The sequence below is a fragment of the Protopterus annectens genome, chromosome 2.part0, assembly GCF_019279795.1.
Source record: "Protopterus annectens isolate FY-2018-M chromosome 2.part0, PAN1.0, whole genome shotgun sequence".
Taxonomy (NCBI): domain Eukaryota; kingdom Metazoa; phylum Chordata; order Ceratodontiformes; family Protopteridae; genus Protopterus; species Protopterus annectens.
This window is the reverse complement of record NC_056728.1, coordinates 598,529,064-598,554,027: the sequence shown is the minus strand read 5'-3', so window position 1 is coordinate 598,554,027 and position 24,964 is coordinate 598,529,064. Positions and strand designations below refer to the sequence as shown.

At 36.8% G+C, this 24,964-nt stretch overlaps 1 protein-coding gene across 1 annotated transcript in view; it reads right to left on the bottom strand.

Annotated features, from left to right (window-relative positions):
* Nucleotides 1-24,964, bottom strand: part of LOC122793164 (coronin-2A-like) — a 2,539,836-nt gene that overhangs the window by 1,839,353 nt on the left and 675,519 nt on the right. Inside the window, exon 3 of the mRNA XM_044060980.1 lies at nucleotides 17,011-17,116. Coding sequence (XP_043916915.1) covers nucleotides 17,011-17,116 — 106 coding nt within the window. The remainder of the gene's footprint in view (nucleotides 1-17,010; nucleotides 17,117-24,964) is intronic.

Genomic DNA, 24,964 nt, shown 5'->3' with positions numbered 1-24,964 from the left:
CTGGTCATCATTAACTTTCACCTCCTTGCAGTGCTAATAAAATTAAGTAAATTTTGCTCCAGACTAATTCTAATGATCTATTATGAATGTTATGTGCTATGAGTTGAGCCATGATTATGTTGTAATTTTTTTATCCAAATTGCCCCTTCAAAGTCTCTGTTACTTCCTAACATCTGATTACTATCCATACTATATAGGGCCCCCCAGAAGTTTTCCATCACTCTTTAGGGGCTGACATCACCCACATTGAGAAAGAATAGTTGTGTTATATCTTACCATAAGTGTAGATGTCCTTCTGTTCTGTGTTGCAGTATTCTTTACATATGGGTTGTCTTCTGCCCTATGACCCGATGTCTGGCCAGTATATAAAAGCTTCTAGCCACTGCCAGTACAAAGGATGTCGCACTTATGGTCTGACAATGTCAGCCATAAAAGGGACGTCCTCACGTATCATCCTCAGAACAAGGAGGCCCCATGAGGAACATTAGTCCTAAGGAAACAAATAAGTCATAAAAGGAAGGGACAAGATGCAGGGGGAGGGTGGGAGGGACACAATACTGCACCATTGAAAAGAAGGACATCTATGGTTATGGTAAGATATAACACCACTATTCTATGTCCTTCTATTCAATGTTGCAGTATTCTTTACATATGGGAGAGTACCAAAGCTTCGTAGGAACCTTGGGAGGAGGAAGGAGAAGAGGAAAAATGCTTTGAAGAATTTTTCAAAAATCCAGCAAACCCTAAACCTAGAAATAGTGTCCAACTTGTAGTGCTTGGTAAAGGTAAGCACAGAAGACCACGTAGCAGGCTCCAAAATAAAGTTAAAAACCACGTAAAGAAGAAAAGGCAACAGCCTAAAAAACAACAGCCAGTTCACAAACAGAATTTAATACAGCTTAGCGCCTCGGCATAATAGCCTTCAATGAGCATAAATTACAGGCACACACCCACCACAATATATATCACAATTAGTTAGATAATTACATACATCAATTAGTCAATTAAACTAAATAACATTTAAAGAGAGAAAACATACAATAAAAAACTAAAAATATTACAATATAAAATTTATAATAAACTTTTCCAATTTACTTCTAAATTCAAACCATTAGGTGACATAGTATTATATTTCAAAATATAAATAGTTTCTTTAAACAACAAAATATTTTTAATTAATCTATCATCACCTTTTTAATGAAGACACTTTCTAAAACACAACATTCAAACAATGCAGCATTACTATTATGACACTCCATAAAGTGCAATGCAATGGGACTAGTCACTACTCTTTTATTAATATCTCTAATATGCTCCTGCATTCTGATTTTGAATTTTCTCTTTGTCTCACCAATATAATATAACTTACACGGACATCGAACACAATAAATAACTCCTTCAGAATTACATGAAGAAATATTCTTAGGTATAAATGAAATACCATTAATATTATCAAAATATGGCTTTACAAATTTACAAATATTACAATGGCCACAGACATTAGTACCTACTATAGCCAAATTATTATATACATTATCCAATGGGGAGATATAATAAGTATTAATTAATTTATCAGATAAATTCTGACCTCTTTTAAAGGACAGTTTAGGAACAATAGGAAAAATCTTATAAAGATTTTTATCTGAAACAAGAAATTTCCAAAAATATTTAATAATATCCCAAATTTTATCACTATGAGAATTATAAACAGTCACAAAATAAATATCTGATACATCCTGCTTAGAACCCACTAAACACCTATTATTCCTATTAACAGAACTAACCATATTGTTAAAGGGCAAAAAACTATTTATTTCTTGATTATTATTACTAACAGTCCATTTATTACCCTTTTTAACACTTGTTTTATCCATTAACTTATTAATACAAAAATCCAATATATCAATATTGTATCCCCTTCTCAAAAACATAATAATACTATCATAAATATTCTGTTCTAAATCTACCACATTATTACATAGTCTAGATAATCTCATAATTTCTCCATAAGGAATAGCAGATAATGTATGGGGGGGATGACAACTAGTTCCATAAAGAAACTGATGACCATCCATAAATTTACGATATACCGTAGTATTAATCTGCTCACCTACCACTCCAGTTAACATAATATCTAGATAGTGAACTTGACTACCAAACTGTAAACCATCAAAGCACAAATTATACTTATTATTATTAAGATCTGAAAAAAATTCATAAACATATTCCCTGCCACCACTACATAGAAAAATCAAATCATCTATGTAGCGGTAGTAACTCAAAACAAAATTTTTATAAAATTTATTATTATAAACATATTCCAACTCAAATTTACCCATAAAGAGGTTTGCATACATGGGGGCAAAAGATGCCCCCATAGCAGTACCCTTAAGTTGATGGTAAATAGCTTGATTAAAACTGAAAAAATTATTAGAAAGACAAAAAGAAGTCAAGTCCATTATATAATGAGTGGTAGGATTATCCCCCAAGAAATATAGTAAAGCCTGTAGACCATCAGAATGATTAATGTTAGTATAGAGACTAACTACATCTATACTAATCCAAAACATATTCTCTGTCCAGATAATATGACTTAATTTATCAATAAAGTCAAAAGAATCTTTAACATAAGAATCTAATTTTTTCACATAAGTAGACAGATAATTATGAATAACTATACCTACATTTCGACAAAAATAATTACTGGCCGCAACAATAGGACGGCCTGGTGGGTTATTCATATTTTTGTGAAGCTTTGGGAGACAATAAAAGGTAGCTAAATTGCAATTCTCCAAACAAAATTTTTTATCTAAATCATCCTTAGAAACATATCCTAATCTTACTCCCTTGTCCAATAAACTAGTACATTCTTTCATGGCTGCAATATATTTATTATAATCAGTAATCTCATAAGTTGACGAATCATTTAAATGTTCCATACACATATCTAAATATTGTTTATTATTCAATATTACAATCTTATTGCCTTTATCAGACTTTTTAATAATAATGTCATGTCTACTAGAAAGATTTTTCATAGCCATCCATTCATTTTTAGTCATATTACACACCTTTTGATCATGCCTACATACACTTAACATTTCTTGTAACGAGAAATGTATCATTTCAGAGAAATGAATAATAAAGGAATTATTGTAAGGAGGAATAAACTTACTATGAAAATCAATACCTTCAGTATTAAGTGTAGAATAAGCCAAAGAATATAAGGAAGGCAGAGAATCATCAGAAAAGCAAGAATAGTAGCTATCCATACTAGTATCAACATCACTATCATCATATACAAAACTGGAAACAGGCTCATCATATATAAACATTTTTTTGTCATTTGAAAAAAAATATCTCAAATGAAGTTTTCTAACAAATTTGAATAACTCCTGTTTCAATATATGATGTCTAGGAAAAACAGTGGGAACAAATTTGAGACCATACTGTAATACAGCTAATTCTTCATCAGAAATATTGCAGCCAGAGATATTAACAACATTATTACCACTAAGTAAGCCAGAATACAAAAAATCAAGTCCATCTGCCCTTCTTAGATGTTTGTCTAGATTGTCCTTCACCCGGAGAAGAACCTGTAACAAAGTTTTTCTTTTTATATCCTCGTCTGGAATTATTGCCATCACTCCGAAAGCGTTGCTGATGCCCTAAGGAATCATTAGCAGCAGGCAAAGGTGGAAAGTCAGTATCCGAATCTGTAGTAAAACCATGGCCTTCTGAGGAAACAAAGGATACAGAAAGCTGTTTTTTACTATTATTTTTAACATTTCCATATTTTTTCAAAGGGCGATAGGCTTGTTTCCGTTTCCACAGGAAAGCACGCCCATTATCATAATCTTTGATATCTCTCTTAATTTTTACAGATTTATATTGTATTTGCTCAGTCTCATATTTATGCAAATTATCATTTAGGTTAACAAAAATATCATTAACCTTAGCCACACCAATATCACTCAACAATCTAGAATGCATAATATGCAATTGCTCTTGTAACTTTGACAAAAGAAGTTGTTCCCTTTCCACTAATATCTGAACCCACTCCATTGCACATCGATGGGCCGCTGAAAGCCAGCGGTCTTTAAATATTAAGTCATTATTATCTGCATTGTCAAAAGGTGTTGCTGGGCTTTTAAAGGCTCGTAAGCCCCGTGGAGAGATATCAAGATCCACATATCTTTGAAGCCCTAACAAATTAAAGTGACACTTAGTTTCCCTAAAAAGCAGTTTTTCAAACTCTTTAATGTTATCCTGAATATCCTGCGGAAATGCAGGATTAATAACACGGCCGCCAAGAGAACCGAAAGGGTTCATAAATTTTTGCTGTCTTTCTTGCAAAATTTTAGTAATATAATCAGAAGAAACGTTACCATTAGGTGCTGCATTCATTGCAGAATCTACCCGATGAAGATTGAATAAGGTATCGGTACCACGAATCCTACCAACTGAGTGTGAACCCATCATTGCCGAAGAACCCGGCACATCCACAGGAGCATTCGCTCTCACCATATCCTCGGCGTTCGGTAGCACTACAGGAAGCCCACCTGTAACGTCCTTCATAACCTTCGGTCTAACTGCAACATCAGCGGCCGTTACCACAGGAGTGTTCGTTCTCACCCTGTCCTCAGCAGTTGGAAATACTGCAGGAAGCCCACTTATAACATCCATTGGTCTAGCTGTAACATCAGCTATCGTTGTCACTGCCTTAGCGGGAAACGGAATACTAGTCCCTCCAGCGAAACTATTAACGGCTGAAGAGATGCTAGCATTAGTGTCATTAACAGTTCTTACATTGTCACCTTCCGAATTGAATCCATTGACCGAAGGAGAAAAATTCTCTCTGAAAACTCTGGGTGTGTTAAGCAGTGAACTGGTATCCATGTGAAATATCAAAAACCACGTAAAGAAGAAAAGGCAACAGCCTAAAAAACAACAGCCAGTTCACAAACAGAATTTAATACAGCCTCGGCATAATAGCCTTCAATGAGCATAAATTACAGGCACACACCCACCACAATATATATCACAATTAGTTAGATAATTACATACATCAATTAGTCAATTAAACTAAATAACATTTAAAGAGAGAAAACATACAATAAAAAACTAAAAATATTACAATATAAAATTTATAATAAACTTTTCCAATTTACTTCTAAATTCAAACCATTAGGTGATATAGTATTATATTTCAAAATATAAATAGTTTCTTTAAACAACAAAATATTTTTAATTAATCTATCATCACCTTTTTTAATGAAGACACTTTCTAAAACACAACATTCAAACAATGCAGCATTACTATTATGACACTCCATAAAGTGCAATGCAATGGGACTAGTCACTACTCTTTTATTAATATCTCTAATATGCTCCTGCACCTTAAAAAAGGTGATGATAGATTAATTAAAAATATTTTGTTGTTTAAAGAAACTATTTATATTTTGAAATATAATACTATGTCACCTAATGGTTTGAATTTAGAAGTAAATTGGAAAAGTTTATTATAAATTTTATATTGTAATATTTTTAGTTTTTTATTGTATGTTTTCTCTCTTTAAATGTTATTTAGTTTAATTGACTAATTGATGTATGTAATTATCTAACTAATTGTGATATATATTGTGGTGGGTGTGTGCCTGTAATTTATGCTCATTGAAGGCTATTATGCCGAGGCGCTAAGCTGTATTAAATTCTGTTTGTGAACTGGCTGTTGTTTTCCAAAATAAAGTTAGTATCCAGCATTTAAAGAAAACACTTGAAGAAGCAACAGATCTAGTGGAGTGGGCTCTAACAGGAGCAGCCAGGGACTTACCATGAAAGAAATAACAAAACTCAATAGTCTTAGAAATGCAAGAGGGAATTGTTTGTTTAGAAATAGGTAAACCCAGAGCAATGGGATGAAAAGACACAAAATTCTGATCAGATTTCCTGATAGCTTTAGTTTTGTCTAATTAAAATCTAAGTTGCCTATGAACATCCAAAGAATGTAGAATCCTTTCACTGGAAGACTGAGGAGAAGAGAAAAGGTTGGAAATTGGATAGACTGGTTAAGAGACTTCTCATTTGTCACTTTAGGCATAAAGGAAGGTTTAGTGTGCAAAGAGACTCTGTCCTTGTGAAAAATCAGGAAAGGCGGAGATGCCATCAAAGCCTGAATCTCAGAAACTCTCCTAACTGAGGTCAAAGCTACCAGAAGCACAGTCTTCCAAGTGCAAAACCTTAGAGAAGCAGAAGCAGGCTCAAAAGGGGCCACAGTTAGCTTCTCTAGGACATAATTAAGATCCCAAGGTGGTGGTACTGGCTTCCTTGGAGGCTTAATATGTAGGATACCTTTAACGAAAAGTTTTACCTCCAATCTGGAAGCCAAAGGATGAGATAATAGAAGACAAGCAGAAACAGCAGAACAGTGGACTTTAACTGAAGAATATTGCAAGCCACTGCTATGCAGCTAACACAAGTATGAAAGTACTGTGGGGATGTCCACAGAAAGCAGATCTAGACTTCTTGAAAGGCACCAGATGGAAAATCTTTTCCAGTATGTCTTTCCTGGCCTCCAGCAAAACCCAGAGCACATCCTGTGAGAAAAGGTGCCTAAAAGGGATCAAAGTTGATCACCCGCAGGGTCATTTGCACTGTTGAGAGATGTGGATGAAGCAAGGCAACCTACAATGATGGCCCCTGGCTAGTTGCAGAAGAAGAGGGAACCAATGTTGTTTTGGCCAAAAGGGAGTCACCAACAAGATTTTTGGTTTGTCCTGCTGAATTTTAAGCAAGACTTTCTGAATAAGAGGGAAGGGAGGGTGCATACAGAGACATCCCCTTCCACGAGAAGGAAAGGGCATCCACCTTCTAAGTTAGAGAATGTGGGATTCTGGCACAAAATAGAGGAAGTTGTCTGTTTTGAGGGGAGACAAAGTGGTCCAGCTGTGGAGTACCCCACCAGTGAACCAGATCCAGGAACACATCCTTGTGAAGCATCCATTTGTGGGAGTGTGACATGGATCTGCTTTATATGTCCGCCACAGTGGTCTGGGCTGAGAATAATTAGACAGCATGAAGGGTAACCTTGTACTGAATTGCTAGTTCCCATGCCCTAAGAATTAACCTGCAAAAAAGGTAAGATTTGGTGCCCCCCTGTTTGTTTATTTACCAGACAACTGTGGTGTTGTTTGGTAAAACTTTCAAATGGCCTGGCAGAAAGAGAGGATAAAAAGTCTGCAAGGCTAGGATCAGAGCCCTCATTTCTCTGTTTTTGATGTGCTCCCTCTTTTGAGATGGAGACCAACTAGAGACCCTGAACCTCCTTCGATGCAAAGGTTGCCCCCAGTCTGTGTCTGAAGCGTCTGTGAAAATCTGTTGAGAAGGGTTGAGGCAAGAGAACAGGAAGGCCAGGATTCAAAGACAGCTGCTGAATTCACCAGAGGAGCTCTGTTTTCAGGCAGAGAAGAAGGGCAATGAGAAATCATATAGAGGGTGTGCATGCTGAGACCAAAATATCTTCAGGTACCACTGAAATTTCCTCATGTGAAGCTTTCTAAAGGGCAGTATGGGAATCATAGAAGCCATGAATCTCAGGAGTCTTAGAAACTCCCTGGCTGAGATGGAAGGAAGAGACAGCAGGCTTTCCATCAAGGTAGTCAGAGTTTGAACCTTGTCTCTTGGAAAACCATCATCTGATCTGTTTTGAACCTGCACCCCAGGAAAATGTGATCCTTTGATAGGGCCAGAGTGGATATTTTGAAGTTTATAGTGAACCCTAGGTTTTGAAGGAGATGAATGGCCAGCTGAAGGTTTTGAGACAACTGTTCTGAATTGAGAGCAAAAAAGAGGAGGTCATCCAGACAGGGATAAACTTGAATCTCCTGGATCCTCAAGAAGACAATGACAGGGGCCAAGCACTCTGTGAATACCCTTGAGGCTGTGGAGAGACCAAAGGGCAAGGCAGAGAACTGAAAGTGCAAAGAACCCACCGAGAAATGTAAACATTTCTTGTAAATAGGATGAATAGGAATGTCTAGGTAAGGATCTTTGAGGTCCAAGGATGCCATGAATGAAGGTGAGAAATCAGGGGAAAGAGCATCTGAAGGGACAGTATGTGGAAAGATGTTACCTCTAGAAAGGTGCTTCAGTATGAGAGGTCTAGAATTGGTTTCCAAGGACCATCCTTTCTCGGGACCAGAAACATTCTGGAATAGAAACCTCTTCCTGTCTGATCCAGAGGAAGATTCTGGATGGTGCCTTGTGAAAGACGTTGTGATAGGATCTGAGGGAACAACTCTAGCTGACTGGAGGGGGGATGTGGTATCCACACGAAAGGAGGGAGTCTTCCAAGTCATGAAATATCCTTTATGAATGATGGATAGGACCCAGGAGTCCTGAGTGATGTTTGCCCAGCTGGAAAAGAAAGGGAGAGAGAAACAGACAGAGAAGTATGACTTGGAAGAGGATGATGGTTGTCACAGAGTGCTAGGCCTGGCCTGAAAGGCTTGCTGTGCTTGAGGAGCTGAGGCAGACGAATTTGACAATGGAGGTCTTCTAACTGACGTTTTAGACCTAGAAGCAGGGGCAGATGCAGAAGAGGAATGAACAGGTCTCCTAACAAAGGAAGTTTTGGCAGTGAAGTTCCTATGAAATTTAGGTACAGGTGAAACAAGCAAGTGTTTCAAATATTGGAGCTCCTTCTTTTTTTCTTGCAGAGTCTCAAATAAGTCTGCAGCTGCAGAACCAAAAAGTGCAGATTTATCCAAAGAGGCATCAAGTCATTTTTGCCTTAATATCCTCAGGAAGAGATTGTAGTCAGAGCCAAGAATGTCTCCTAAGCACAGAGGCTGAAGCAGCATCTCTGGAAGATGCCTCAAGAGCATCATAGCTGCACTTAAAGGAATGTCTGGCAACCTGTGAGGAAGCAGCCAAAAGAGACAGAACCTGAATTTTAACCTCCGATTTTGGTAACTGAGCCAAAGCTTGAGAGCCTGAGAAAGCAAGGCCAATGAATACCTAGACATGTGAGTCTGGTAATTGCTAGCTCTGAAAACTAAAGTGGATGAGGTATAGACCTTCCTACCAAATCTGTCAAGAATCATACTTTCCTTATCAGATGGTAAAAGTTTGGCAGAAGGAGATAAACGTGACTATGGAGACTATTGCAGGGTCCACTGAAAGACACTTATAAAGAAACTTACACTCATCTGGCACTTTATAAAATCTGTCTGGTCTCTTGGGAGCAGGAGCCTGAGAATCTGGAATCTTAGAAGAGGAGGCAAAGGCATCCAAGAAAGCTAACAGGACTGGAGGCACTGCAGAAGGAAAAGGGACCTCCATTTGCAAAAGATCATAATACATCTTCTGTTCCTCAGAAATCTGGGAACAATCCCACTTAAAGAATGCTCTCATTTTATAAATAGTTTCTCCAAAATCTCTTCATCTGTAGAATCCTCTCCATTTGATTCCTCTTCAGGTGAGGCATATTCCAGAGGAGAGGTAATTTGGGTGGAATATGCCATGGAACCATCATTGTCAGAGGGAAGAATCTGGAATCCAGCAGACTGTAGAACAGGGGCTAGAGTGAAGGCAGGTAGAGGGAGAGAGGTAGATGTCTTCAAGGCCATCAAAGCCTTAATAAGATCCTGGGAAAATGCATCCCAGTCAGATTGTGGAGCAGAAGGAACACTGGAATGTCTATTTTTATGTTTCTTTTTGACATGTCTTTCCAATTGAGGAGACAAAGCAGAAGAGACTGACGTAGGCCTAACGTCCAAGGTAGACAAAGAAGGATACCTAGCTGGAATGACAGGAACGTCCCCAGAATCCTCAAGCCCAACAAGCCACAGTTCTCCCATGTTGCCGAAAGTGGACGTCTGCAAAGCCTCAGACATGCTAGGAACTGATACCTTGGCAGCTTCCAAAGAGGCACCCACCGCAGAAGTGGATCTGGCCTCTGATCATACCACCAGGTGTTCACTGATCTGAAGATATACATCGGAGGTGAGAGGCACAGCTGGAGAGGTTTCAGGCCTTTGTTTGCTCACCTTCCTCTTCAAACTCGGTTCGGCTGAAGGACCCCCAGAATCCTCCATAATGGCTTTAGCCAGACATTTTAACTGCTGATTTTCTAAGTAAATATTTAGAGCCAAAAGTCAGCTATGCAATGTCTTAGGCATGAAAGCCTGACAAATAGAACAGGAGTGGTAAGCGTGACTAGGCCCTAAACAGAAAAGGCAAAGATCATGGTGATCTTTATGTGGAATTTGCCTTCCACACCTATATTTATCCTTCTTGGATGACATGAACAATAACATAGATTAGGTTCATAGATTAGTACTAAGCTAGCTGCCCTTGTGAGCCATTTTAAGCTTAGCCAAGTATCCCTTGTGAAACACAAACCCTGCACCTTGTGTTTGTAAGGCAAACACCTTAACCATTAGGCCACCCTCCCAACCTAAACAAACAAACAGCAGTAGCAAAAAAGCAAATCTACAATGGGACATTTCTCTGAAGCTGAAGTTAGCAGCAACACACGGAATCTGACGGCAGACCATAAACAGGAGGCAACCTTGTGAATGGCAGCAGAAGAGTTCTGGGGATGGTCCGTGCAGACATCCCTTTTATGGCTGACATTGTCATAACATATGTGTGACATCCCATGTACTGGCAGTGGCTAGAAGCTTTTGTATATTGCCTGGACATCAAGTCATAGGACGGAAGACAACCCATATGTAAAGAATACTGCAGCATTGAATAGAAGGACATCTACTTGTTTAACTCAAAAGTAATACACATTTAAGTTACTAGCTATTAAAAAAAGTAATATATTACTAGTTACTATTTTGAAACAGTAACTAGTTACATTACTAGTTACTAGAAATTATAATATATTGCAGTAATGTATTACATATTGTAATATATTACTCCCATCACTGAACACTGTGCACAATACGTTGATGGAAGTTATCACAGTAACACTTATACAAGCCTAACCAGAAAGCTTGCCTTTTTACTGGTATAAATTACATGATGCTTAGTTTCCTAGGTGTGGCCTTTAATAAGGCTAGCTGCGCAGCCCAAATGTGTCCCACAAGTTATATGTTTTAGACATTTACATGGGGGGGGGGGGTGGTTGCTGGTTCTGACACGATTTGCTGACTGCCTCTTTCCATCCAAGACAGTGGAAAAAGAGGCGACAGACCATGAGGTTCAGCTGAGTTCATTTTGCTATGCCAGTAAGTTTGTAAACTTGGCATTGCCTAAAACAGGCTCTATGGGGGACAATAAAGTTTTAGCCTCTATTTGAAGGCCTAGAGGGGACGGGTGTGGACCATCCTTGGCAAAGCATGTCTTACTACAGTATAAGAGATGAGCAGTTTACATTGATAACAGACTGCCACCAATGTCTGCAGATAAGGAAAAGAAATGTGGCTGTAACTTCCATGTAAAACTTGATAAACACCTTCCTTTCATCTGCGATATCAACAAGCCTCAACTTGAGTAAGAATTGAAGTTTCTGATCCATATCTCTCCCAGCCACTGACATGACTGCTTTATATAAACTTTAATCAAATTGTTGAACAACAATCTGTATGTATATACATTCTACAAGACTGCATCCCTGGTCCAAACTATACCATGTAACTGCAAGCTAACTCATTGGTTTGAGGAACTTACTGTGAATGTCCAGACACTTTTCTGGTGAGTATTCACCTACAGTTCAGCTGATGTTATAAGTGTTATTATCCCTACTGCAGCCTACTAATTCAGGCTAAAAGCATTTTATTGGGTCACTGATGCACTGATGCTATGAATGCTTACAAAACCAAGCAGGCTTAAAAAATAGCGTGCCTCTCAGACACTTCACAGCTTAACAAAACAAGGGGGCACAGGAAGAATTTTACAACATAAAATTGTGAGCATAATAGAGATCAGAACTAATCCATTTATAAGCCATTTCAAAGTTTAACAATACCCTTCACTGTGGGCAGTATTAGGGAATATCAAACCTTCCACAGGCAATGAGGCACTGGACCTTGACCAGTCTAGTACTACCCGGTATCACTTACCCTGTTGCGCATTAATACAGCTTGATGGCCTCCATTAGTGACAAGGATGGTAGGAAGAGGAGTTGTCTGATCCTTATCCACTTTATACAACCATGCAGATAACAGTATACAGCTTCCCTAAGAATATTTACAATTCCATCATGGGGGATTGTCTTATTAACTTTAGCCACACTGAGATAGCCTGCATTGCCAAATAAAATGTAAACCAATGTGACAGTCACACTCTCAAAAATGTACAAAGCTTGACAAACATGATCTACTTTGACAAAAGGATACTAGGTGAGGCCACGCAGAAGGAGGATCCCTGTGTCTGCCTGAATAAGTTCCATGCTGAGTCTTTACATCACTTTGTACAATATGCTTGTGGAGTTCATATAAAGGTCTGCAGAAGGTCTGTCCTTCTGTATTGGGACTGCAGTAGTCTGCTTCCAGATATCAGGGTCACAGACAATTTTAAAGCTCTGTTGGAATATTAAGACTATTTTTATTGCACAAGTTATGCTTTGTGATATCTCATTTGACCCCATGTAGCTGGCATTTCTGATCTTACTGAGGGCAGAGATGACTAATTCAGCTATTATGCTGAGTGCAATTGTGTTGCAGGGAGGATTAGTAGAAGAAGCTCCCTTTTGTGGTCTGTAATATTCAGCAAATATGTATGCGTGTTATCTAAAACTGTTGTCTCTGATGGGATTGAAACCATTTTGTTCAACCACACTATATCATTGTTCCCTTCACCTTCATTTTTTTGGATGTGGTTGGAGAGTTTGTTATTTTCATCTATCCTGATGTCAATTTTTCCTCAAATTAAGCTTTTTTATTGTTTAGTGTGTTCTTTTTGCCTTATTGCATTACATCAGGTTCTTTGTACACTCTTTTATTTTGGTTTAATAATATGTTGATTTTGTAACACCGCCATTTAAGTTTATTGCATTATTTTCCTCTGCACTTATACGTCACAGTGATGAAGTCATTCATAAAGTGTTGTAGAAGGTTGTTAATGATTTACCTACAATTTGAGAAAGAGGAGGAGTGAGCCATAATATATGATTCCAGATGACAGACAAAATGTGTTGTTCAGGGCACAGTGTTTGCCATTTGAAAATTATTGAAGGTGGAATAATTATTTTAAGTTCTGTTTGGTGTGTATGAGAAATATGACAGCGCATGGTAAGAATGAAAAGGGAGTGAAGCAGTGTTTGGTTAGCACAGCTGGTAGAGATGCTTCTCAAGATGGTATCCAATATGATTTTGTTCCCACAAGCATTTTGTGCCATCAGTCCAACATTTTTAATGTCTAGTAGCTTTTGAGCCTGATTATTGACTGACACAATGTATTCCCAGTTAGTGGAGGGATAGTTTAGGTCACCGAGTACAACACAGTTTTCTATTATGGATAAGGTTATAATTTTATCAAGCATTATATTCAGTTGACATGAAGGAGGTGTGATGCATTACAAAACTGTAGTTTGAGGTATTTGCTGTAAACTGGTTGTGGAGTACTACATCCCCATAATTTGTTTCTCCATTCCTACTTTTGAAAGTCTTAATTTAAGAAAATAGATAAACCACAGCCTAGTTTAGTGGGCTGAACTAAGTGAAAACAGTAGTAAGCAGGCATATGTGGAAGACAGGACAAATCTTTGAACTATATGTCTGTAATAGAACATATCTTGATTCCATGAAAGTCAACAAAATTCTCTAAACAGCTTAGTTTTTTTTGTTTTATTCAGGCAGAAAGCAAACATGAATGAATCCCATGTTATTACCTGCAAAATTTATTATTTGCACACTTTGGCTTGGCATGAACATTACTTTAATCCTACCAGAAAAGGCAATGGGGAAGAAAGGAGTCTATTCAATACCCTAATCCATTTGAGAAGAGTTGTGGTTCATGCCTTGGAGTTTTTCCTTTGTGGCTAGGGAAACCCCTAGCATCTAATGATGCTTGCTAATGGTATTTTTTTATTATAAACATTGTATTAAAATCACTTCCCGAATTTATCACAATCTTTACATCTAGCACATGAAATGTAAAGGTAAACATTTATCTCTAGACCGGTATTGCAGAGTGATGTGATGTGCAGAGTGATGTGATGTGCAGATCAAATGGCTTGAGAATAGAGAATCAGGACATATACCAAGTCAGAGACTGACATTTCTCGGCATATTCCCTTTTTTCTGATGTAGAGCAGTCTCAGAGTTGTTATGCATAACTGTGGAGGTAAGGGGGCTTGCAAAAAGCAAGTTCAGAGGAGATGAGTGATGTTTGACATTTGCTCTTTTCCTGTATTTTTGGTCTTTTTATTTATTTATTTTTGGTATCTCATAACTTGGCAGTCCAAGTCTCAATATTTCAACTGGGAACCACATTTAAAATATTTAAAACCAGAACATTGTTATAATTACTTGTCTTTACATCATGCAAATACTCATAAATTATTGCTTGCAGATTTCACAGTCTTACTGTTACTTATTTAAAAAAGCCCTTAAACACTTGACAACTAGCTACATAAATGAGAATTTTAGAATAACAACTTGCATAATTACTAAAATCATAAGATTTTTAATTAAGGAGATGAATAGATAGAGGATTTATAATCACACTTACAAGTGTACAATTACCACATGGAAATGTTATTTTCTTAATACAGTACTACTCATGCTTAATCCTACTTTCTAAGATGGATTTAATATTTGGTGACATTTTATAAATAAATTCAGGCCAACCACTAATAATCCTTGGTAAGTCCTTACTGTCTAATAGCATGTTCCAGTTATTAGAAATAACAATTTTGATGGCATTCAATTGCCTGGAAAAAAAATAACTAAATTTAGCTATATTACCATAATCAATCCTACCTTTATTTATAGCAATATTGTAGTGCGTGGAGCACTGTGATTACATTCCAAAACTGGAAAAAAATATAAACCTGTTATGCACTACTGCAGCATGATACCTGACTGTAACAGCACTTTTAGAGGTATGTAACAATTGTTACACACCCCTAAGCACTGTGACGGTCAGGTATAATGGAAGGGATGTTCCTTCAGTCCCTAAATGTCTTTCCTTCTATATTCATAGAAGTTGACTCTTTTTGAAACTTAGAAGTGAATTGTATATTCATAATTTTATATGTTCTCCAAAATGTTATGGCAGCACTTCATTGGTAAAGAAGTGGGAGAATGAAGCATGATAAAGATTATGTAGAAGTGAATTGTGTTTATCTTTCATTGTACTTTCTAATTCAGTTCCCTTCTGTAACTCATACATCTAAAACTCTTAGTGTAAGAGATCTAGACAAAGCCAAAAATAACAAGGAGATAAAGGCCCCAAAATAGGGGCAGATTTTAATTACTGCTCATAAACTTAGAAAGTTAACAGAATAACAGGTTTTGTATTGGCATACATCTTCTGAAGGATACGAAGACTGAAACTCAAATGTCTCTCATTATCTACTGACATCCATCCTAAATGATTTGCAAGGAAATCATAAAATTTATGAGGAACAGACCAAAAATATGAGGCAAAAATCTGGAAGTTATGCAAAAATGTGGGTTTTTGAGAGGTACAAAGTCACTTATTTAAATTAGAGCAGTATTTAAAAATTGTTTCTGACTTTTTCCTTACTTGCTGTCTATGTACCAGCACTTATTAAATGCTTTACTAGCTTCCAAAGCTTGTAAAACACTTTGGCTTTTTTTGTCACAGGTAGTACATGGAGTAGATAAAACTCTGTGTACAAAGAGTTATGACTGGGTTTCACTGATCATAACCAGATTTATATGTTTTCATCACGGATGCCAAGATTCACCTCAGTCATAACCCTCTGCATCAACTATTACGTATGAAACACACTCAGATGCCCTGATAGCATCCACTTCTTGCACAGCCTTATCAGTAATTATAAATGTATAACCTCTATCCATAAAATCAACTTAAGCCCAATACCCAACCATATTCTGGTTAGTACTCATTCTAGAAATCCTTTTCAAATTGGACTGGATCACATTTCTTTTAATAAAGATGAGATACGTACTTGTGGCATTAAGATATGTATGTTCCTTTAGAGTTTTCTAATACACTTCTGTTTCAGACTTAAATGAAGTACTACTATTATATATAATAATACACAGTAAATAAACTGAATGCACATCTGTTGTGAAAGCAAATCTCAAACAAGGGTTAGCTATAACTAAATACTGAACAGATTGCTATAACATATCTCCAGGATATACCCTAAAAAGACATGTCATATATGTGTTTAAGTATGCCCTTTATTTGACTAAGGTTTCCCTGCTGCAGATATTTTTTCATTATGACATTGCATACCTTTTCTTGCTGGCATCTGATATAGCTACAGTTCTGCATTACACTATGTTTGAACTAGTAATTTGATGACTCCTGTCTTTTAAAACTTGTTAAGATCTTCCACTGTTGCTCCTTGTGGCCTGTTGAAAACTAATATCTCAAGGTGTACTTTGGTTGCGATATCACTGTATACAGGTAGTCCTCCCACTCTCACTCTTCAGTTAGTAATGCATACCTATAAAAGCAACTATAACATCAACTTGCTGTGATGCCTACTCATTGCAAATAAAATCCAGCCTAATTTTCCATATGTTTAATAATTTTGTAGCTTATCTTTCGCCTTCATGTTTCCACTTTACATTATACTAGCTCTTGGCTAACATTATTCCAGTCAACATTCCTTTGTTTACTATGCAGACTTATATTTGCAACAGAGATTTGTAAGAGCTATTCTTGGAATACATACATTACTTTTAACTGGCTTTTGTAAAACCATGATGCATCCATTTCAGGGCAAGGACCATCTTGGCGAATGCTGTCCTCTATATAGAACTGTAACTTGCATTTAAATGTTTATTAGAAGTCAGTTAATTAATTTGTTTATTTTTTACATCTGTCTCTTACCATTCTATCCATGGATTCTGCAGTTCTTCTGATTAGTTGCTGAAATTCATTTCCTGGCAATACAGCTAAATCATAACCATCTGCACTTTCTTCCTCAGATGCAGAGCTGACAGAATATAAAATAATGGTAGCGTTACTATATGCAAAATTAATGACGCAAATAGAAAATTTAAGAGCATTGCATCACGTAAATTCTGTACAGGATTAACTGTATTAGTGTGAGTCACTAAACTTTAATTACACGTTTACACTTGTAAATCTCTAAGTGGCATTATTTCTTATAAGACACTGCTGAAGTTAGGCCATTTTGCTATATAAATCTGAAAAACATACTTTGATTCAGAGAAGACTGACACTTTTTATAAGGCAGTAGAACATCTATACACAGCAGTTCCACTGAATAACTGATGTTGTGTAGAAAAGAAAAGTGAACCAAAAACCATAACCCTACATTTAAACTGTTATCAGCAAAAGAAAGACCACAACATAATGATTTTGTTTTTTGAACCAACAGCAAAGATGCAGAAGCCAGCAAAACTCTGCATCTGACATCAAAGGCAAAAAAAACTACTACAAACATGAGACTACTATGAGAGGCCAACAACAAACTGTCACATAAGGAAAATAAAATGCTGCACTGTTGGAAACAAAATACTTCAGGGAACTATTAATAACAAATAATGCTTATAAATAACAATTAAAACACTTTCACAACTACGCTGTTCCTATGGTCCAAAAAGTAAAAGTAGCATCCATTTTTTTAAGAATGAATGATCACCTATCAGAGAACCATCTGTTAATTTATGCTTAAAATGATCCTTTTCCTCTTCTACTCTCTGTGCAATACTCATGACACATTACGCCCTTTTTCCAAATCTTCCGAAAGTGTTTCATCAGGAAATTCTCAATAATAAGTACAACTTCTTTCTGTGGCTCCTCTTACAATTCTAGTATGGAGTATTCTTCCACATCCCTTTTTCACTCATTCTGCACATAGAATTAAGGAAAATATATAATTATCTACCTCTGTGGACATGTCACATATCCTACATCTGTGACTATACCACACATCCTGCCTGCATAATCTACATCTCCAAACATCTAACATATCCAGCCTGTCTAAAACTGTAAGATATGTGTCAACTCTACACATATCATATATCTTGCTTTTCAAAACATCAAACATATCCTCCATTTCTTTGTTGATCACTTAAAGGATTTCAAATGTAATTAAACTGAAATGCTCAATTTTCTTGCTACTAGAGTTTAGTATACGCATATGCTCACGCGCACGCACACACACACACACACACACACACACACACACACACACACACACACTCACACTTGCTTGTAAATGTCTTAATTGTTACTTATAAGCTCGTTTTTATTCAGAAGTGCATACTTTTGCTTCCAAACAATAGTTTATACACATAACATTTAATCTGTGTGTTTTAAGGATATCATTTTATCTGAAATGTGTATGCTCATAACTCTTCAAAGATGTATATCCCTTTTCAAATAAAGCTTTTACAACTGTATAACAACATCTATGCTCCTGATTAATAAATTATTGTCCATTGCAGTAGTGTATCACATTTTAGCATGTAATAGTTTCTACGTCTGTGCTCTTTCATTAGTATGAGCAACCAAGCCTAACCATAAAACCCTATTCAAAATTTCTCTCTAGTCTAAAGGAGATCAAGATATGATAGACTGGGAGGTAATTTGAGGCTGCCTATCAAATTATCTAGGTTTACCTTGAAGGTGGCTACTCTGCCTGACATGAAGCGGAAGTTTTGTTCCAGAGGTGAGGGATTTGTTTGGATATGAATTTATCACGCCATGAAGTGAAAGTTTGTTCAGAGGTGAGGGATATATTGGAATACGAATCTAACACGCCATGAAATGAAAGTTTGTTCCACAGGTGAGGGACATGATGGGATATGAATCTGTGACAGCAATGTCCCTTATTTATCTGCTGATGAAATTTTAGTTCCTTTAAGCAAGTATTTGATGTATCATTAGTTCTGCGAAGAAATAGGAGATCAAATAGGTTTAGATCTTTCATGGCACAAAATGCTAGACACAGATCTCTATGGAGAAATCTGAAAGAGACTGAGTACAGAGAAAGGGCTGCCAGGCTTTCCTGATAACTAAGATTTTTGAGGCCACTGATCTTTTTAGGTTCTTTTTAGGTTCATAGGTATATACTAGGCTAATGACCACTGGGGTCTTTATAAGTCTAGCCAAGCATCCCAATTACATCCTGCAAGTTTATGTGCCTTAGATGTTATTTTAAGGTGTGCATGTACTACAGCAAGATTTACATGTTGCCTCTGTCCATTAGAGACAATGTTTCTAGATCTGGGGTGAATTTCTAATTTCCCACACACTGGTCCACATTTATTTTGCACAGGGTTAAAGAAGAACTCTGCTTTACATTGGTGGGAAATCTGTTCCAGAGAAGGGGAATTCTATGAGACACATACCTGTCCTTCCAACATCTCCTATTTATATTGCAAGCAAACTTTACATCCCTGGGCTGAGTAATTTTGATGCTATTTGTTTTGTGGCTATGCAAAAGGTCCATCATAGTGAATCCAGGGATGCCTTCTATGACCAGCATAGATCGCTTCACAACAGTCAGTAGAAAATAGAGTACAGATATATGGCTTTGATGCAATCTGCATAGGACATGCTGTTTACACCCTGTATTCTTTTTGAGAGGAACCACTATGGACATTCCAGTTGTTGAATGTGCCCAGTCAGGTAAGTACCAAAGTGGGCATTATACTCAATGATGGGCCTGATAAGAAATTAAGTTATGCAACACTGAATGATTTCCTTACTACCTTAGAGACATGTTTGAAAGCCAGGTTACTATCTATATATCTACCCAAATCCTTGACTACTGATTCTACTCTTAATGGTGTGTTAGTGATGAGGTAATTTCCTAGGATGGCTGAGTTCTCAAGGGATACTATTATGCATTTCTTGGCACTGAGTTTTAAGCTGTGGCTTTGGCAGCAGAAATATGTCTGTGCTAGTCCTTTCTGTAGGATGCTAGTATCTTGGGGTGATTCTATGACTACTCCTAGTTTGCAATCATCTACCAACTTGGTCAGTCTGGTACCCTTCACACTGGCCTTGCCTTTCGAGAAGTAGTTGCCAAAAAAGGAGCGAACTCAGCACAGAACCCTGAAGGACTCCATTAGTGACTGGCCTCTTAGTCAGTGTGACCTATCTTCTTCTTCTTCTTCTTTCAGCTGCTCCCGTTAGGGGTCGCCACAGCAGATCATCTGTTTCCATTTCTTCCTGTCCTCTGCATCTTGCTCTGTCACACCAAGCACCTGCATGTCCTCTCTCACCAAATCCATAAACCTTATCTTAGGCCTTCCTCTTTTCCTGTTACCTGGTAGCTTTATCCTTAGCATCTTCTTCCCAATATACTCTGCATCCTTCCTCAGCACATGTCCAAACCAACGTAATCTTGCCTCTCTAGCTTTGTCTCAAAACCTTCCAACCTGGGCTGACCCTCTAATATATTTATTCCTAATCCTGTCCACCCTCGTCACACCCAGTGCAAATCTTAGCATCCTTAACTCTGCCACATCCAACTCGGACTCCTGCCTTTTTGTCAATGCCACTGTCTCCAACCCATATAACATAGCTGGTCTCACTACCCTCTTGTAGACCTTCCCTTTCACTCTTACTGGTACTTGTCTGTCACCAATCACTCCTGACACTCTTCTCCACCCACTCCATCCTGCCTGTACTCTCTTCTTCACCTCTTTTTCACACTCACCATTACTCTGAACTGTTGATCCCAAGTATTTAAACTCATCCACCTTTGCCACCTCTACTCATTGCATCCTCACCATTCCGCTATCCTCCCTCTCAGTGTGACCATTAAGGCCCATAAATATCACTATCTATTCTTACATGCCTGTTTGACAATATTACAAGTTCCCTTTACAGTTAATTTCTATTTGCACTTTTGTTGATTGCATTTCTATCAAGAAATTTAAAATGGCCAAGTCTAATTCAAAATATATCTATTTTTATGGCCGTCTACTTGCATTTTTATTGTATGCTGCCATTCACAAAAATGACAGACTACACATCCTCCCTTTCCTACAAATTACCAGTTATCCTTTTTTAGTTTCTCCACGTCTTTTGGGTTTCTAATACCATGATGGGAAAGGACCCCATTCCTAAGTCAAAGTACAGTTAAAGTTCATGAAATTAGTATTGTTTCTATCTTTGCAGCACCCGCAGTGTGCCCAGTAATGACTTCTGCAATTCGTACGGGGTTACATGAACTGGTAACATATCTAAATACGATTGTAAATTGTTTTTTATAAGACCCGTTTATAAGACCCATTGCCCCTACTACTACTGGAACTGTCTGGGTATCTTTCTTCCACACGAGTCTCGTTTCTGCCTGCAGATCCAGGTATTTTATGACTTTGTGTCTCTCTGTACATAAGACACTGTAGTCACTGGGTGTGGTGACTTCAATGATCAATGCTTCTTCTGTCTTCTTTTCTTGTACCACTATATCCGGTTTTCTAGCATTTATCTTTTGAACTGTTGGTAATGGGTGATCCCATGTAATATAAACATCATCATTTTCTATGATTCTTTGTGGGTCATGCTTCCAGTGTTTTTCTGCAATTTCAATACCACAATGTTTGTACAATCTCCAGTGACTGTTTCCAATTCAGTTTTACAAAACCTACATTTGTCTGTTTTTCCATTTTCAATGGACTTTGTAAACCAGCGTGCATGTAGCTCACTATCTTGGACTGCCAATATTAACCTTTCATTTTTTGGTTTGAATTCACCTCTCCTTAACCATTCCTGCATTTGTTCTTGATCAACATGAGGCTCTTCCAGAAGTTTTCTATACTTGCAACTATATTTATGTTTTTCCCACATTTCTTGCCTTCTCATCTGGTCCTTCACCTTATATTCTTTCTTTCTTTTGTTTTTTGGCAAAGATGTTAATGCTGTCTGTTTTTTATCCACTTCTGGTTTGATTTCCATTCCTGCTTGACGTCGATATGCTTCTGCTAAATTAAGCAGAGACATAATCTTAGATTTATTATATTCCTGATGTTTCAAAACTTTCACTACATTTGGATCTTGTGAGGTCAGTAGATATGTGTGGAGTCCTACGAGTGCAGATCTATACATGTAATCAGTTTCAAGGAGGCCCATCTCTCCTTCGGAACAGGGACTATATAATCTTGGTATACACTATTTTTTATAAATCATTTGGTGAGCATGAAGCATCCTTCTTGTTTTAATTTCCAATCTATCCAACACTTTTTGGGGCCAGTCAATCACTCCAAAACTATAAGTTAGGACAGGAAGAGCAAATTGATTTATAGCTTGGATCTTGTTCCTAGATGTCAATGCTGTTCTCAGGATTAACGTGTCTTCTAAAGTCTTTAGTGGCCCCAGAAAAGTTTTTGATAGTTTTAAAGTTGCATTTACAACCAGATATACTAATGATAATAAAATAATAGTGGATGTTATTAAAAGGGATTGGGATGTACTGACTGTAGACCCCTCCATTACAAAAATAATAGGAGAGACACCTATGTTTAGATATAAGAATAGTAAGAATCTTAAAAGGTTACTCTGTATAGAACATACACATATAGAGCAGGAAGAGATACATAGGGAATGGTTACGGTCAGGTACTTTTCCATGTAATAAATGTAGTATGTGTAACTTTATTATTGATGAGCAACCTTTTGTTCACCCTACACTGGACTATGTGTTTATACCTAAATTTTATGCAACATGCACTAGTATGAACCTTATTTATTTAGCTACATGTACAGCATTTTATGTAGGGATGACATCAAGGAAATTAAAAGACAGGATGTATAGCCACATATATGACATCAAGAAGATGAATCAACTTAATGCATTAGCCAAACACATTGCAGTCCATATGGACCATAGTTTCAAATTCAGGGTTTTACAGTTAGTTACTAATAATAAGAGGGGTGGTGATAATATGAATCATTTAGAGTCAGTAGAATTATGCTGGATTTTTAAGCTGAGAGTGCATGTGGAACCGGGTCTTAATCAATTTGTTAGTATCAAATCCATTCTTGTTGCAAGAAGATAGGTAGGTAGTCAAAGAGAAATATTCAATTCATGTAAAATTGCTGTTATATACATATAGTAATAATATTTATTGTATAATTATTCATTAATTTTAATTTTATTTTTTATGATATTTCATTCAATATTATACATTATGGTTATATTTAACAGTTATATGTATTATTTTTATTTATATGCTTATTTATTTATTTTGCATATATATATACACTTTTTATTCATTCCTGTTTTTACCCTGATTAGAATGAATTTGTTCTATGACATTTTTTATACTGATTTAAGAGTATCGGGAATGTTGTACATTATGATATAATTGTGAATAAGGTTTTAATATATTGCATAATGCAGCCATGAAATTTAGTGACCAAAGTATCACAATGAGTTAACTTCACTTGATTGATTGACTGATATTATGTGTGCTAATTGAATTAGATGGAATGAATATATATATATATATATATATATCTTGAAGCTCAACTAGTTTGATGAAATCTGATGAAGCGTGCCTTGGTAGCACGTGAAAGTGCTTATTTTATGTCCTTGGAATAAACCTCGTTTATGTTTCATTTCGTGGTGGTCCTTTCCTGTTGTTTTCTGAATCTTGGTATACACTAATTTTTATAAATCATTTGGTGATCATGAAGCATCCTTCTTGTTTTAATTTCCAATCTATCCAACACTTTTTGGGGCCAGTCAATCACTCCAAAACTATAAGTTAGGACAGGAAGAACAAATTGATTTATAGCTTGGATCTTGTTCCTAGATGTCAATGCTGTTCTCAGGATTCATTTGTCTTCTAAAGTACTTCTTACTGAATTTTATTCGCATTTGTTCATGCTTTATTGCTGATCCTTCACCAACTCCCAAATATTTATACACTCCCTCTTGCTCAAGTTCTTTTATATCACATTCTTGTCCCAAACTGACGTTTTCCTGGTGCTGCAGTTTTCCTTTTTTAAAGGTTGCTTTTGCACATTTATCAAGACCAAATGACATTCCAATATCATCTGAAAAAGTTTTGAGAACCTGCAGCTGTGCTTTCAGTTCCTCATCTGATGAGCTATACAGTTAAGATGAAAAGTCATTAGACTTTGTTGTTTTCTAGGAGCCATATTGTAGCCATGGTCTAAGCTGTTAAGTAAACAGCTTAATGGATTAATGGCAAGGCAGAATAGCAATGGTGAAAGAGAGTCACCCTGGAATATCCCCCTTTGAATTTTTATCCCTTGGATAATAATCTGTCCCTTATCATGACTTAATTGCAAAGTGGTCTGTCATTGTTTCATTGTTACTGTAATGTAGTCAATCAGTGTAGGGTGTATCTTATACATTTTTAAGCACTCTTTCATCCATGAATGTGGGATACTATCAAATGTTTTTTGTAGTCAATCCATGCCATACTTCTTCCCCTTCTTACAACTGTCCACTATAACTTTAACAACAAATGATCCTTTGTTCCATATGACTTTCTTTTATTGCTCTTTTGTTCTACTGCCATAATTGAGTTTTCTTCTAAATGACTATAAACTCTGTCTGTGTCAATTCCTGTGTGGTTTATATGTCGTTGGAAGACAAGTTATTGGTCTATAATTTTTAGGGTAGCTTGCAGGTTTACTCTTAAGTAAGAGCATTGTTTTTCCTGTTGTTAACCAGTGCAGTGTCTGTTCGGGGTGCGCATATAAATAGTTCTTACTCATGGCTAAATCCTCATGCAAATAAGTTAATACTTTAAGCCAAAAGTTAGGTACTTCATCTGAGCTTGGGGTTTTCCACTTAGAGGCTTTTCTTAACTTTGTTTCAATCTCTC